Source organism: Neoarius graeffei, chromosome 18, assembly GCF_027579695.1.
Source record: "Neoarius graeffei isolate fNeoGra1 chromosome 18, fNeoGra1.pri, whole genome shotgun sequence".
NCBI classification, from domain to species: domain Eukaryota; kingdom Metazoa; phylum Chordata; class Actinopteri; order Siluriformes; family Ariidae; genus Neoarius; species Neoarius graeffei.
In genome coordinates, this window is record NC_083586.1 from 55,322,103 (window position 1) to 55,337,501 (window position 15,399).

At 41.9% G+C, this 15,399-nt stretch overlaps 1 protein-coding gene across 1 annotated transcript; it reads right to left on the bottom strand.

Moving 5' to 3' along the window:
• Nucleotides 1-418: 418 nt before the first annotated feature.
• On the bottom strand, nucleotides 419-15,196 carry klf5a (Kruppel like factor 5a). Its single transcript, XM_060899021.1, has 4 exons — nucleotides 14,729-15,196; nucleotides 12,404-13,277; nucleotides 11,598-11,657; nucleotides 419-9,769 (listed from the first exon to the last, which is right to left on the bottom strand). The coding sequence occupies exons 1-4, from the start codon at nucleotides 15,182-15,184 to the stop codon at nucleotides 9,591-9,593; spliced, it is 1,569 nt and encodes a 522-aa protein (XP_060755004.1). The 5' UTR covers nucleotides 15,185-15,196; the 3' UTR covers nucleotides 419-9,590.
• Between the last annotated feature and the right edge of the window lie 203 nt (nucleotides 15,197-15,399).

Sequence of the window (15,399 nt, forward strand, 5' to 3'; positions counted from 1 at the left end):
ATGGAGTGAAACAGAATGCTAGTTAATGCTTTTAATTGCTGGTCTTTGAAGCCCAGATCATTGTCAGGGATTCTTGCCATTTGGAACCAGATCTGTTCCGGTGAGAAGGCTCCAGGGTAAGATGGCAATATGACAACTGGATTTTTTGCAAAAACTGCATCATACATGACTTTATGACTCTTTTGGAACGTCTCGGCATGCGTGCACGCATGGACAAGAAGGTCTCTATGTGATTCTCACTGCCCCTGGCGGTTATCCAGGGTTCATGGAACCACAGTTACGTAACTAGCATTTCCTTTCTCCTGTGAATCTTAAAGTCAGGAGAGTAACAAGTTTTTTTTCCTTCAGCTGTCAGATAAGAGATGTATGCTGCCATGACTGAGTGATTTATAAAGCACAATCATTTCTGCTCTGGTAGTTTTATTTGAAGATTTTTTTATTGCATTTTTATATACAGCAGCAACATGTTTTTCTTTCCTCAGGCCAAAGCAACAGGCAAGTGATATAAACGTCAGCGCTGATTAATTAAAAGTACCATATCATGAGCAGCACTATTTGGCAGGTCGTAAACACACACACACGAGAGGAGTTATGAAACAAAAACATTTAGAACCTAAAGCTTTGACGGTGAATTCCAACATTAAAAATATAATTTTAATCCTTCTCAGTGTGAACGTACAGAAATAGATGATGGTAAATCTTTTGCTTTGCTAAGTGGTGCTTCTGAAGAAAGGAATATGTCAAAAAAAAGAGATCAATGTAATTTGACTAACATTGACTAAAGTATGGTTTCATTTATAAAGATAAGTCATTTTAATATGTTGCATCATATATATATATATATATATATATATATATATATATGGCCCATTCTATAATTGCAGGTATATTTCAAGTGTTGACTCTGTTAGTCTTCGTCACCTCTGTTATCGTTAAACCGGGCAATCTGTTAACAGGACTGATGAAAACAGAGTTGACATTTCCCACCATTTTGTGTCTCTTAACTCCACACGCTAACCTCAAACTCGCTACCAACTGGCACAAAAACAGAATTTTATGGACTTTAATTATATTATTGATTTTAAAAAATGGCCGCGAGATTCACTCCAATATCACAACAACAGAGTTGACGAATAATTAACCTCCTGTTGGTGTAAAATCTTCAACATTTTGTTCAAATTAATGAGAGCAGAAACATAACATTCCTCACTGCCTTTCTGAAGTTTCCCACCTGAGGAAGTGACATCACTTGGTGCAGGTGCGATGTGTATTATTATTAAAAGTCTTTGTGGATTTTATGCGGTTCTATAGACTTAACAGAGTTGACAAGAACATTGGGACGGATTAAAAATCTCATCTCATTATCTCTAGCCGCTTTATCCTGTTCTACAGGGTCGCAGGCAAGCTGGAGCCTATCTCAGCTGACTACGGGCGAAAGGTGGGGTACACCCTGGACAAGTCGCCAGGTCATCACAGGGCTGACACATAGACACAAACAACCATTCACACCTACAGTCAATTTAGAGTCACCAGTTAACCTAACCTGCATGTCTTTGGACTGTGGGGGAAACCGGAGCACCCGGAGGAAACCCACGCGGACAACATGCAAACTCCACACAGAAAGGCCCTCACCGGCCACGGGGCTCGAACCCGGACCTTCTTGCTGTGAGGCGACAGCGCTAACCACTACACTACCGTGCCGCCCACAATTGATTTTATAACAGTGAATAGAATAAGCCCCAATAAACAGACTGTTAGACTGAATCACTTCCTGTTTATTGGAGTTGAATGGATGAATCAGGAGTCGAAGACAGCTGATAATGTGGGGGGAAGGGTGGGAGTCGTTTAGTTAATGTTTTATGGATAAATTGGGTCTAAAATGTAGATCAAGCATCGCTATTGGGGAAAGTTTGTCATAATTTGCGTTATTGTTCAAAACTGATTCAATAAAGGTTTCTTTTGTGGAAAATAACAAAAGGTTTGTCTCAGAGACATGAAATGTACCCCGAATTCTAGAATGGCCCTTATATATAAACAAACTATCATACAGTATATCACAAATGTAAATTTCCATTAAATTATTTTAAATACATTATTGAATCTCCACTCACCGGCCACTTTAATAGGAACTTGTTCTTGATTCTAAGGTTCCTGTTCTTGGCTGTTCGCGGAGCCCAGTGTGCTCTTCTGCTGTTGCATGCTGAGATGCTTTTCTGCTCACCACGGTTGTAAAGAGTTGCTATGAGTTGCAATATCCTTCCTGGCAAAAAAGCTCGAACCATGAATCTGGCCATTTTCCTCTGACCTCTCTTATCAACAAGGCATTTGTTTCCACCCACAGAACTGTTGCTCGCTCGCTCACTCACTCGATGTTTTTTGTTTTTCGCACCATTCTGTCTGTATAAACTCTAGAGACTGTTGTGTGTGAAAACCCCAGGAGATCAGTAGTTTCTGAAATACTCAAACCAGCAGTCCATCTGGCTCAAACCAACACCCATACCACAGCGAAAGAAAGTCACACGAAAATTGAGATGACAATTTTTCCCATTCTGATGTTTGAACATTGTGAACATTAACTGAAGCTCTCGATTTGTATCTACATGATTTAACGCATCACGCTGCTGTCAAGGGATCGGCTGATTAGAGAACAGCATAAAACAGAACAGCAGGTGGATGTATGGGTGTTTCTAATAAAGTGGTGAGTCTAGATATAGGTATAGATGGCTTACTGGGGTAAAATACAATACGGTACATGTCATCCAGAATACATCAGATCACTTATTTCATGATGTTTTTCTTTGTAAATGAAGTTAAGGGTTTACTCAGTAAGCCTGAATATGAACAGATGAATGCACGATCCCACAGAAAGGGTAACGCTTCTGCTTGTCTTCAAATATAGGAACAATTAAAGGTATAAAAGTATGATATATGATTTATACTGGACAGTTTTGCCAGGAAAGCTAGTGGACATCCTGGTTCAGTCAACTGTCCTCATATGTAAACATAAATAATATTTCTTTTAAAAAAGTAAGTATATTTATATAATTACATTAAAATCTAAAATGCATCTCATACTAATCTATATTATATATTAGAATAAGCTGAAGATCCTCATACGCACCATAAAATGTGAAACATATTACATTACATGAATGGCATTTAGCAGACGCTCTTATCCAGAGCGACGTACAACACACCCAAAGCAGCCTTGCCCAGTGGCGCTTCAGCTATTCCTACTGGTCCAGGGGATTAAACCAGCAACCTTTTGGTCCCAAAGCTGCTTCTTGAAGCATGAGGCCATGGCTTCTCCAAAATTTATTTCCTTATATATTTTAAAAAAATTGTCTTTGCTATCCATATAGTCTCCAAACAACAAAATCTTATCTTGAAAATATCTTGACTATAGTCAAATTTAACGAGTGTTTCCTTTTACTGCATTACAATAAACTAAATATGAGATTATTAATCCTGTTTCTAGGATTTTAATTTATTTGGAAATAGTTTTGCTCTTTTATTGGTAGATTTAAAAAAAAAGAAAGAAATACATATTTATTTAAAGAAGAAATATTTACCAAAAGATAAGAAAATGTGAAGCTTGGGTAAAAGTCTCTCAAAACAGGCTGAATAATATTATATTAGATTTATAATTAGGTCAATATATATATACACACACACACACACACACACACACACACACACAGTGGCATGCAAAAGTTTGGGCACCCTTTCTGAAAATGTCTGTTACTGTGAATAGTTAAGTGAGCAGAAGATGAACTGATCACCAAAAGGCATAAAGGTAAAGACGAGACATTTCTTTTCAGTGTTTTCTGCAGGATTTGTGTATTAGTTTTGTTTTGTACAATTGGAGAGTGAAAAAAGAAAAGGAACGCCATGCGAAAGTTTGGGCACCCCAATACATTTGAGTTCTCGGGTAACTTTGACCAAGGTTCCAGACCTTAATTAACTTATTGAGCTGTGGCTTGTTCAAATTCTTCGTTAGGAAAGGTCAGATGATGCAGATTTCAAAGCTGTATAAATTCTCTGACTCCTCAAACTTGTCCCTAAAATCAACAGCCATGGGCTCCTCTAAGCAACTCCCTCGCATTCTGAATAATAAAATAATTGGTGCTCACAAAGCAGGAGAAGGCTACAAGAACATAGCAAAGTGTTTTCAGGTAGCTGTTTCCTCAGATCGTAATGTTATTAAGAAATGGCAGTTAACAGAAACAGTGGAGATCAAGGTGAGGTCTGGAAGATGAAGAAAACTTTCTGAAAGAACTGCTCGTTGGATTGCTAGAAAGGCAAATAAAAACCCCTGTTTGACTGCAAAAGACTTTCAGAAAGATTTAGCAGACCCTGGAGTGGTGGTGCACTGTTCTACTATGCAGCGACACCTGAACAAATATGACCTTCATGGGAGAGTCATCAGAAGAAAACCGTTCCTGCGTCCGAGCCACAAAATTCAGCGTCTGAAGTTCGCAAATGAACATCTAAATAAGCCTGATGCATTTTGGAAACAAGTCCTGTGGACTGATGAAATCAAAATAGAACTTTTTGGCCACAATGTGCAAAGGTATGTTTGGAGAAAAAAGGGTGCCAAATTCCAGGAAAAGAACACCTCTCCAACTCTGAAGCATGGGTGTGGATCCATCATGCTTTGGGGTTGTGTTGCAGCCAGTGGCACAGGGCACATTTCTTTGGTCGAGGGAAGCATGGATTCGAATAAATACCAGCAAATTCTGGAAGCAAACATCACACCATCTGTAAAAAAGTTGAAGTTAAAAAGAGGATGGGTCCTACAATAAGACGGTGATCCAAAACACACCTCAAAATCTACAATGGAATACCTCAAGAGGCCCAAGCTGAAGGTTTTGCCTGGGCCCTCACAGTCCCCTGACCTAAACATCATTGAAAATCTGTGGATAGATCTCAAAAGAGCAGTGCATGCAAGACAGCCCAGGAAACTTGTAGAACTGGAAGCCTTTTGCAAGGACGAATGTGTGAAAATCCCCCAGGTAAGAACTGAAAGATTATTAGCTGGCTACAAAAAGTGTTTACAAGCTGTGATACTTGCCAAAGTGGGTGTTACTAGGTACTAACCATGCAGGGTGCCCAAACTTTTGCTTTGGGCCCTTTTCCTTTTTTGTAATATTGAAAATGTAAAAGATGAAAATAAAAAAAATTGTTTTTGCTTAAAATATAAAAGGAATGAGTCATCTTTAACTTTATGCCTTTTGAAGATCATTTCATCTTCAACTTGCCTAATTGTTCACAGTAACAGCAATTTTGACCAGGGGTGCCCAAACTTTTGCATACCACTGTATACACACACACACACTTTATATATATATATATATATATATATATATATATATACACACACACACACACGTGCGTTGTATGCACAGTAGGTGGGATTTGAGCTGAAGTAAACGATTAAAACTGAAACACCGCCTTTACACGACATCCAGTAGTTAAGGATAACAGATCGTGTCCTTTTTGTCCCCGTATACAGGAGGTAGATAAGTTCCAGTGTACAAAGACAACAATCTTTAGAGATAAACAATTTTTAAATAAAATTAAAAAAAAAAAAAAACATGAAAAAGCAAACAAGTGAAAATGTCACTGTTTTTTTTTTTATTAGGTTTTGGTTCATTCAGTTGGCAAAAAACAACTTTTGTCATTTGGAAGGCAACGAATTTAGAAATATCATCTGAGAATCTATAAAATAAAGTACAAAATCAAAAAAAAAAATTCAAAAAAAATGTTTTTTTTGACACACCGCAAAGATGCAGAGTAACATATTGGTGCCCCTCAATTTCAGTACAAAAAAGAGCAACAAAATAAAATCAATCAAATAATATTTACAATAAAATGCAGAATATTTACAATAAGGTAGTTTAGTTACACGGAAAAAAAAAGTCCCAGTTGTCAAATTTCACTTCATGAAGCCTATGAAATAAATAAGTTATATTTTATTTTTTTACAGGAAGAACCAGATAGCCCTCTTTTTCCAGAAATTTTCAAGAAAGGCTGCTGTCATTGGGAACCAAATCGCTGCCAAGAGTAAACATTATAGCTTTGTTGTTGTTTTTTTTCTTCTAAAAACCTGTGAACAGAAAGAAAACCCCAGAAGGCACTTGAAGATGAAATGTGTTCCTGTGGTGTTACTTGGACAGAACAGTTTGTGCGGTCTTATACATTCAAGCTAACGCACCAGTGACAGGAAGAACAAAATGGCCGGCATGCTCGTGTGTGTGTGTGTGTGTGTGTGTAGGTCTGTACAAATCATCCAGCTGTCTGCATCGCTTTAATATCCCTCTCGTTCCATTTATACGCGGCCGTTCAATAATTCAGGCCGTAATTGCAGCTCAGTAGCAGTACGTTATTATCCCCTTCTTTCAGAAGCTATAAATACGTCAGCTCGCAGTCGGAGAGTGTGTCTCGGACTAAACGGAGTGCTTGGATTTATACTTGAAGAGTCCAGTTTAAACAGGACATGATCCAGTGAGAATCGAACCTATTTCCAGTCAGATTCAAGCGCAAAAAAAAAAAAAAAGTGCACTTTTACAGATTTCCAAGATGTTTAATTCCAGTTTTAGAGGTTTAAAAAAATAAAAACCCTCACGATTTGCAGTATTCTGGGTAAAGCAGAAAAAAAAATATTCCGTATTTTCCAGGACCTGTTTTGTGAGCGTCGGATGAATGACAAGGTCGAACTCTGTGTGTTGTGATGCAACAAAATGTCAGAGCACTTTTTAAAGAAAAGATGAATCAGGGATATTTTTCTATGAATATATTCACTGCCAGGGAAAAGCTCTTCAGCATCTGGAATGATTGTGAGCATCCAGATGTGCACTGAGATAAGGAAAATTATTCTATACACATTCACTGGATATGAGCAATCGCGTGCTCCAATTGGCTACACAATTGGCCTAAGGTCTCTGCACTGGCTCCCAGTGAGCTATAGAATTGACTTTAAAGCATTACTTCTTCTATTTAAAACATTAAATGGGATGGGACCCAGCTACCTACTGGATATGTTTCAATTATATGCACCAACTAGGTCTCTAAGATCACAGGAGAAAAACTTGCTAGTAATACCAGCTGTCAATACGAAGTGTGGTGAAGCAGCCTTTAGTTGCTATGCTGCTAAGCTTTGGAACCGACTTCCAGATGATATCAAAAACGCTCCTACTGTTGTTAGTTTTAAATCCAGGCTCAAGACAAAGCTGTTTTCAGATGCTTTCACTTGATTCATTTTTACCTAAAGTGTAATTAATTTCCTTTAACCTCCTAAGACCCAAGCTGTTTTTTTACATGCATTTTTTATTTCTTTTTGCTATTTGGGCTTATTAGAACCTGATTAGAATAAAAACTAAGCATCATCTTTGATAAGATGTACTTTTTGAGAAAAAGTATGTCCACATATGTGGATTCTTGTTCTGAATTTCTAAAAAGTGCTGTCCACGTATGTGACCGCTAGGCCCTAGGAGGTTAATATAATTTTTTTTTTTTTTTGATTTTAATGATTTTACTTTATTTTAATTTCTTTTTAATCTTGGATTTTAATGATTTTACTTTTACTTTAATTCTTTGTTACTGTTCTTATGCTTTTATTTTTTGTGAAGCACATTGAATTGCCTGTGTGTATGAAATGCGCTATACAAATAAACTTGCCTTGCCTTGCCTTACACTACTACTAGGATATCAGCCCATATACCATGAGTAGAGAAAAACAAAGTGGCGTAGCGTGTTGCTGAGCCAACCGAGGATGAAATAAAAACTCTACTCGAAAACAAAACCCCCAAAAAATACAAAAGGAACAAAATATGGAATAAAAGTATTTCATGGTAACATGGTTTTGTTTGTTTTTCAAGAATTATTATCATTGTAGCATTTTTCACAAATTGCTCCTGTCATTTCGCCGGGTTGTTTCTAAGCGGAAATGATTTTGTCGGACGTTTTGTATAAAAGTTTTTATGAATCGAACTTACAAAAAAAAAAAAATAATAATAATAATAATAATAAAAATGCTCCATTTCTCAAAAATCCAGTGAACATGGATAGAATAAGAGAGTTATTCCACTCGGTCTCGTCGTGCATGAGCTGACAGCCGACGAGGCCTCTCGATTTCGTGGAATAACTGTTAAATACTCGAGTGTTATAGATAATTCTTAAATCCGGATTTAAGAATTAATCACGTGGCTGATCGAGGTGCTGAATAAGTGCTTCATTAAGCTCAGGCGGACGTGGAGGGTCAGTTCAGTCGCTTAGAGCTCAAAGTTTGGTCCAGGGTTCCGTCAAAAGGATCATCAGATGTCTGATTTTGTGGAAATCACAACAAAATATTATTTTTTTAAATAATAATAATAAAACATTTTAAAAAGTTGTTATCCCTATAAATAATGCAATGATAATTTTAATAAAGTGTATAGAACTTATAGAACTGTGTCTATGTGTCAGCCCTGTGATGACCTGGCGACTTGTCCAGGGTGTACCCCGCCTTTCGCCCGTAGTCAGCTGGGATAGGCTCCAGCTTGCCTGCGACCCTGTAGAAGGATAAAGCGGCTAGAGATAATGAGATGAGATGAGTATAGAACTTAAAAAAAAAAAAAAAACACGTCATCAGCTCCAATAATATCTGAAATATCTCTGTGATGTTCTTTTACAGTTAAAATGGTCTCTGGGTGCAAAACGTTGACGACTTCTTGCTTTCGATAAAAGGTTCAGAGAGAGAGAGAGGGAGAGAGAGAACATGGCAGACTCAGCGGCCCACCAACACACGTTTCTCCACTGACTCGTTCGTTTTCTTTAAAATAAGCTACATCTGGTTAAAGTTTAATTGTAAATCCTACACCATAAAAATACAGCGTTCAAAAGCTGTGTAGGATTAACCGAGAACGGCATTCAGTACTGGGGAAGCTGTGGCCTAATGTTTCGAGAAGCCGCTTTGAGACCAAAAGGCTGCTGGTTCAATTCCCTGGACCAGTAAGAATGGCTGAAGTGCCTTTGAGCAACGAACTGCTCCCCAGGCTGCTCTGGGTGTGTTGTACGTCGCTCTGGATAAGAGCGTGTGCTAAATGCATGTAATGTAATGAACGCAGCTGTTTGTTTTGCGTTTTAAAAACGTACAGCTGTCAACCGTGTCACCAAATTGTACCAATTTAAAGGTAAATTGTGTTAGGTGAAGTGTTGGAGTCTTTCCGATCTGATGCATGGTTAAGTAGTGTGTCAAAGCAATAGGATTGGATCTAATAGTGTGTGTGTGAGCGGAGGATTTTAAAAAAAAAAAAAGCATGTAATTGTGGCCATGTTGTAGCAATAAGTCAGGAGCTCAGAGCTTGTTCAGACAAGTGAGAGGAAAACGTTCACCCTCGTACAGAAGGCTCGTCCTGGTACACGTGTGTCTTGTTCTAGCGTCTCTTCAAATGCACAATTAACAGTGTGTGTGTGTGTGTGTGTGTGTGTGTAAAGAACGAACATGTGATTGTCAGTGTAGTGTAAGTGAGAATACAGTAACTCCCTATATAAATGCGTGGAGGTGTAAAAGAAGAAGAAGAAGAAGAAGTGCGAGAAGTGTTCAGGGATTAGTTCTGGTGCCTCTTCATGTGCAGGGCGAGGTGGTCGGAGCGGGAGAAGCTGCGGCTGCACACGGCACACTGGAACGGCTTAGCACCCGTGTGTTTGCGGAAGTGGCGTGTGAGCTCGTCGGAACGAGCGAATCTCCAGTCACACCCTTCCCATGTGCACCTGTATGGCTTCTCGCCTAGAACAAGAGAGAGAAAAAGGGGGGAAAAAAGGAAAAAACACCACAGAATCAGACACGACATACAATTTGAATGAAAAATGTGATCAGAGGTCACGTTGGTTCCTCTTGCTTTTCCTGCCATGTCAGTAATCACATCGTCTAACACCTGTACACACAGCACCTACAGGTTCAAATCCAACCTTCAAGATAAAAAAAAAAAGAGAGAGAGAAAGACAGAGAGAGAGAGAGACAGAGATATGCAGCACGCTAAAGGCCAGCTTGTCAAGATCAAATGCGAAGAAAAAGAAAGAGTGCCACGACGTGCCGTGTTTGTCTTTCCCAAGCGTAGAGTTCAATATGTTTTAAAGCCAGTTCTCCAAAAACCAAACCAAACAAAACATTCTGAAAAGGATCCTGTTTGATAATCTGTGTGTGTGTGTGTGTGTTTTTCTTTAATGCCACGCAGGTAAAGAATGAGACTCGACCTAGAAATGTGACATGAGCCTTGACAGGTTTATCCAGCCTGTGATGAAAACAGTTCCGAACAATTTTCATCACATGAAGAAAAAAAAAGAAGAAGAAGAATGCCGATGAAAAAGAGAAGATAAAAAAAGCTGATACGTATCCTAACCCTGGGCTTTTTTTTTTTAAAAGATCAGCACCAACTGTGACGATTGGAATCGTTCAGGATCGGAACAGCTGAAGTTAGTTAATCCGTGTTAAAGCTGAGATTAACCTGTAACGTAGAAAAGGTTACGTACGAGAGCCTGAAAGATAACGAGGCGTAAACGCCGAGTAAAAGTGTACGTGCGGCGCTCGGGCACAGGTGAAGGGAGTCCCAGATGAAGAGAGGACTCGTGTAATGACTTGTTTTGGCGAGCTCGTCTCAGCACATGGTGCGCCTGGGGGGCTTCGCTCCAATCTCTCCCGAGACGCCGAGAATTAGAGCGGAGCTCAGGTGATTAGCCATTGTGAAGCCTCTTTCAGACAGTAGACAAGCTTCATAAAGAGGAAAAAAGACACAGAGAGAGAGACAGAGAGAGAGAGAGACAGAGAGAGAACCCGTCCTCCTTGTTGTACCAGTTCAAAGAGCATGCTTAATAGACGCTGATGAGGGGGATAATGTGTAAATGTGGACTCCCAAACAGTTTGGAGGAGGTTAGCACAGATAATTTAGTTCCTTTTACAACACAACGAGTACGTGTGTGTGTGTGTGTGTGTGTGTGTGAGATTGCTATGACAACACAAGTCATTAACAAGGCTTAAGAGACATTAAAAAAGAGGAAGACCCAAAGAATGGATTTGATTTTCCTCAATCATGGGCCGTGTTTTTTTTTTTTTTTTTTCCTGGAGAGACTCGAGCTCTACTGGACGGTCATGTCAGGAGCAGGTCACCTTATCTAATCTCACCGAGAGTTGAAAAGCCAAAGCAAGCTGGCACTTAGATTTATGGCTTGTTTGCCGTCATAAAATCTGTTCTGAGGAGAGGAAAAAAAAAAAGGGGGTCTAACAAGCAGCGATTGCCGTGTTTGTTTTCCCTCCATACGCTGAAGGCCGTGCTGTGTAGCACATCGTGAATTTCACAACAACAACAACGCTTGCAATACCAGATATTCAAACACTCCGATGTGTTTGTGCTCCGATTCGAACCAAATCACACATCGAGCCGCGTTGGATTGCTTTCAGGCAGCGTTGAGGAATGAACACGAGGCCATGCCAGAGAGCTCGTTTCTCCCTAGCAACATGACCCGAAACACCCAAAATAAAGAAGCGGTGCTGCCGTGACAAGCCCAAATAAAATACCAGCTTTAATTCAGGGTGGGGTTGAAAGGGGACAAGGTCTTACCAGTATGTGTCCTGAGATGAGCTTTCAGATGCGAGGACTTGGTGTAAACCTTCTTGCAACCTGTAACAAAAGAAAAAAAAGCACTGTGAACGAAGGGCAAGAGTCACATCAATAGTAAACGCAAAAGGAAACTAAGTGGGAACATTTTCTTTGACTTTGGTAATGTTTCCATTCCATTTGAGAAGCTAAAACCAATCTCATCTTGTTAGCTCTGACCCCTCCCCCCTCCTCGTCGTTCAGTAAAGCGGTGATGGCTTCTAAATGGCTGAGCGTGGCGTTTCAGATGAACTGCTTAGCGTAAATGCACTATTAATGGTGTCATGAGGCTTGCCTGTTTTACAATCTGGTCGGTCAATTTGATGCAACAGGATTCAATAACGATCGTGTGTGTGTGTGTGTGTGTGGAGATGACGTCAGCTCCCTCGCATTAATTCAGAGGCCTGGTTAAAAGGCTTTGGCCCAGGCCTGAATTATTCAACAGTGGCTCAGTGATGGTGAGGAAGCACGAGAGACAGTGTGTGTGTGTGTTCGGAGAGTATAAAGACAGATCATTGTGATTTATAAACGTACACCTGAATATGAAACAGCTCCTAAACAAAAACACTCAGGAAGTGAAGGAATGGAGCGGATGGTATGTTCGAGTCCGTGTCTTAATGGCTTCGAACCAAACTGTTCAAATGATCTTGTTTAGCAGTAACGCTGCCGAGACAGAACAAAAAGTCAATCACGTGTAACATTTTTCGAAATTCAAGCTACGACCTCCAAAAAGGTCATTCATGAATTGTTAAGAATGAAGTGCTTCATACCTGGGAAGTCACAGTGGTGTATCCGCCTCTTCTCGAGGTCGGGATTTGTCCTGCGGTTATACCGGACAGGCATGACCCCGGTGCTGGTGGTCGCGGGTGCTTGTGCGGACGCGTGTGCTTGATGAGCCGGCATGTGCCCAGCCATTTTGGACGCAATGGTGGCGGCGTAAGATGGCGGTGGCGTCAGGTTGTGCAGCAGCTCTTTCTGCCGGTCTGGGCTGCCCGGTTCGGAGGTGGGTGGCGATGGAGGAAGGTAGGGCGCTTTGACCTGCGTGTGGCCCTGGGCGAAGTGACCCGACGGGGCGAGCGGGTACGCGGGCGTGGTGGGCATGGCGCAGTACGGCTTGTTGGCAGTCTGTGTGGCTGCTAAGTGCAGGTCATTGAAGGAGGGCACTTCTGACGACATGGCATGGCTGTGAGAGTCCGAAACGGCCTGAATGGGACCGTCGAGGTCCGAGCTGAGCAGCTGGAACAGATGGCCGTCCTGGGAAAGCTCAAAAGAGGGCATCTCCTGCTTGATGAACACGCCGTTCGAGGCGTTACCTGCATCCATGTTGGCGCACGGTGCCGAGGGCGAGCTGAAGATGGTCGTGAAATCGGGAAGAGTCGAAGGGACGGAACAGTCCGGGACTGAAGAGAAGGACGAGCTCACCGGTTTGCTTTTCACCTGGCAGGGGACGGAGGGCCGCTGTGGGCGGCACAGACCGCCACGCAGGTAGGCGATGTCAGGCAGGTACACGTTCATGTTGATGCTGTAAGGGGAGCCCTGGTCATCGCAGAAAAACTCCACAGAGGAGCCATCCTGGCACTGCTTCTTGACTGCCGGGGAATCCTGCAGCTGAGGTGTCAGGTATTTATCCATCTCAAGCTTCGCCTGGAGGGAAAAAAAACCCCAGAGATCTCGTTTTAAACTGTCATAGATAGGGATACATCTCAAAAAAAACAAAAACGGAGGATTTCATGCCAGGTAGAATGCACACTGCTTGTTTCGGCAGAGACTTTAGACAGTGTTGTCTCACTTGGAAACAGAAATCATGAACAGAACAAAAACACTGTACACAGATTTATACATTAAACTGGTTATAACTGACCACATGACGCTCTCTCTCGCTCTCTCTCTCTCTCTGTGTATATAAATATAAAAATCGTTGATATGATTTGCAGCTGAATTTCACGAGCAGACGGGAATGCGTGCTATGTGTGGAGCAGGTGACACAGAGAACACTTGGGCAGAAATATGCATGTAGAACAGCGGGGAAAGTTTTAAAATAGACGTCGAACACAGTCGCAAACACATCAGCAGCCCTTCTGAAACGAAAACGCGTGGACGTGGAATCAGGGTGGTTGCTCAATCCTCAATCCCGAGTCGAAGACCGCGGGTTCAAATCCGAATACCGTCTCGCTGTCGTGGTCAGATCTTTCAACAAGACTCTCAACCCTGAACAGCTCAGCTGTGCCTCGGTTCTCACTATAGGGTGTAAAGGTATGTGCGATTCCAAAGAAGAAGACCAGAGGGAACCCGGTCCAGATTTTGTCCTGCGATCGAACCTAAAACCTTCATGAGGTTGTTGGGTTTTTGCAGTCAGCAGCCAAACATTTATCACACACTCTTCGGTAGGTATCCGCTACATTCCCTCCTGCACTGTAAAATGGAGCTCATGCATACCGCGGGCCCAAAACAGACTTTGCTGACGCGTGGAAACCTGCAGCTTTGGTCTTTCACACTCACTCACTCACTCACTCACTCAGCTTTTCCATATAAATCTCATTAGAGCGCAATCAACATGGACCCAATCATTCAGACCCAGGGGGTTAACGCTCTGCTCTTGCACCGGGTGACACCCGGAATGTCGGGTCTGCGCTCCTGGAGTGCACGGGCTATTTCTGGACTGTTTTTTTGGACGTCCAGCTGTTCTCTTTCACGATTGCTGGGAAGTTTTGTCTCACTGCAGGAGTGAGAGTGTGTGTAGGGTGAGGGCGAGGCGGAGAGGAGAAGAGAAGAGGAGGAATCAAGGAATCAGATGTTGGTGCTGGGTCAGGGGACAAGAGACCCTGAGAGTCTGCCTTGAACCTGGATCAGTCAGTCAGAGAGTGTAAATATAAATACAAAAAAAAAAAAAAAACGCACAAAACAAACACATGCGGGGAAATCCCGAGTGGGAAAATAAACAAGGGCGCATCATGGCACAGACAACAGACATGCGTCTCAGACATGAGACAAGGACACACCTCTGATCTTTCATGCAAGGCAGTGAGAAAGAAAATGATGAAGATGATGATGCTTATTATTATTATTATTAGTGTTGTTGTTGTTATTATTATTACCTGCGCGTATTCGTGAGCCAATGCCCTGTCGGTGTCGGTGAAGAGCGCAGACTCCTCCTGGAAGCCTTTCATCAGCGGTAGAAAGTCCTCGTATCCCGTTAAGAGCGCGGCTGCCATAACGGCCCGCACAAGAGAGACAGACGACGCTTGTCCTGGAGAGGAAAGGAGAGGAGAGGAAAGAGAGGAGAAGAGCGCGTGGTGCATGGACCGAGCGCACGCGCGAGTGTGTGTATAGACGCGCCCGTGCTCGCGGCGGATATCCTCCCGGTGTCTGCCTCCTCCCGTCTCAGGGCCTCGGTGATATGAGGCGGCTGCTGAATGGGCGGGGCGTGGTTGGCAGTCCCGGGATTCGGAACGTGAAGCAGCTACACCTCTCTCAGAGCTTCTACTGGAGCTGGCTGGCTGGCTGTGTCCCAAATCATACACTAATGCACTAAAATATAATTGGCGCATCATGACCTGCCCGATATATCGGTATCGCGATATACCGTATTGTATTGCAGTGGCGTGCACAGATAGACACGAGGTGGTGCTCGAGCACCTGCCCCTCTGCCCTCTGTCCAAAAAAGTGCCCTTTTGAAATTTTTTTTTTTTTTACAGTTTACTGAGTCCAATGCATACCTGTCAACTTTGAGGTTTGAAAAAAAAAGGGATATTTCCCAGATTTTTAA

Coding starts and splice junctions, on each gene's coding strand:
- klf5a (XM_060899021.1), bottom strand. CDS start 15,184: ATGATGCGCCAATTATATTTTAGTGCATTAGTGTATGATTTGGGACAC. Junction 11,658..12,403: donor ACACCACTGTGACTTCCCAG/GTATGAAGCACT, acceptor CTTTTGTTACAG/GTTGCAAGAAGGTTTACACC. Junction 9,770..11,597: donor TCATCTCAGGACACATACTG/GTAAGACCTTGT, acceptor CTCTTGTTCTAG/GCGAGAAGCCATACAGGTGC.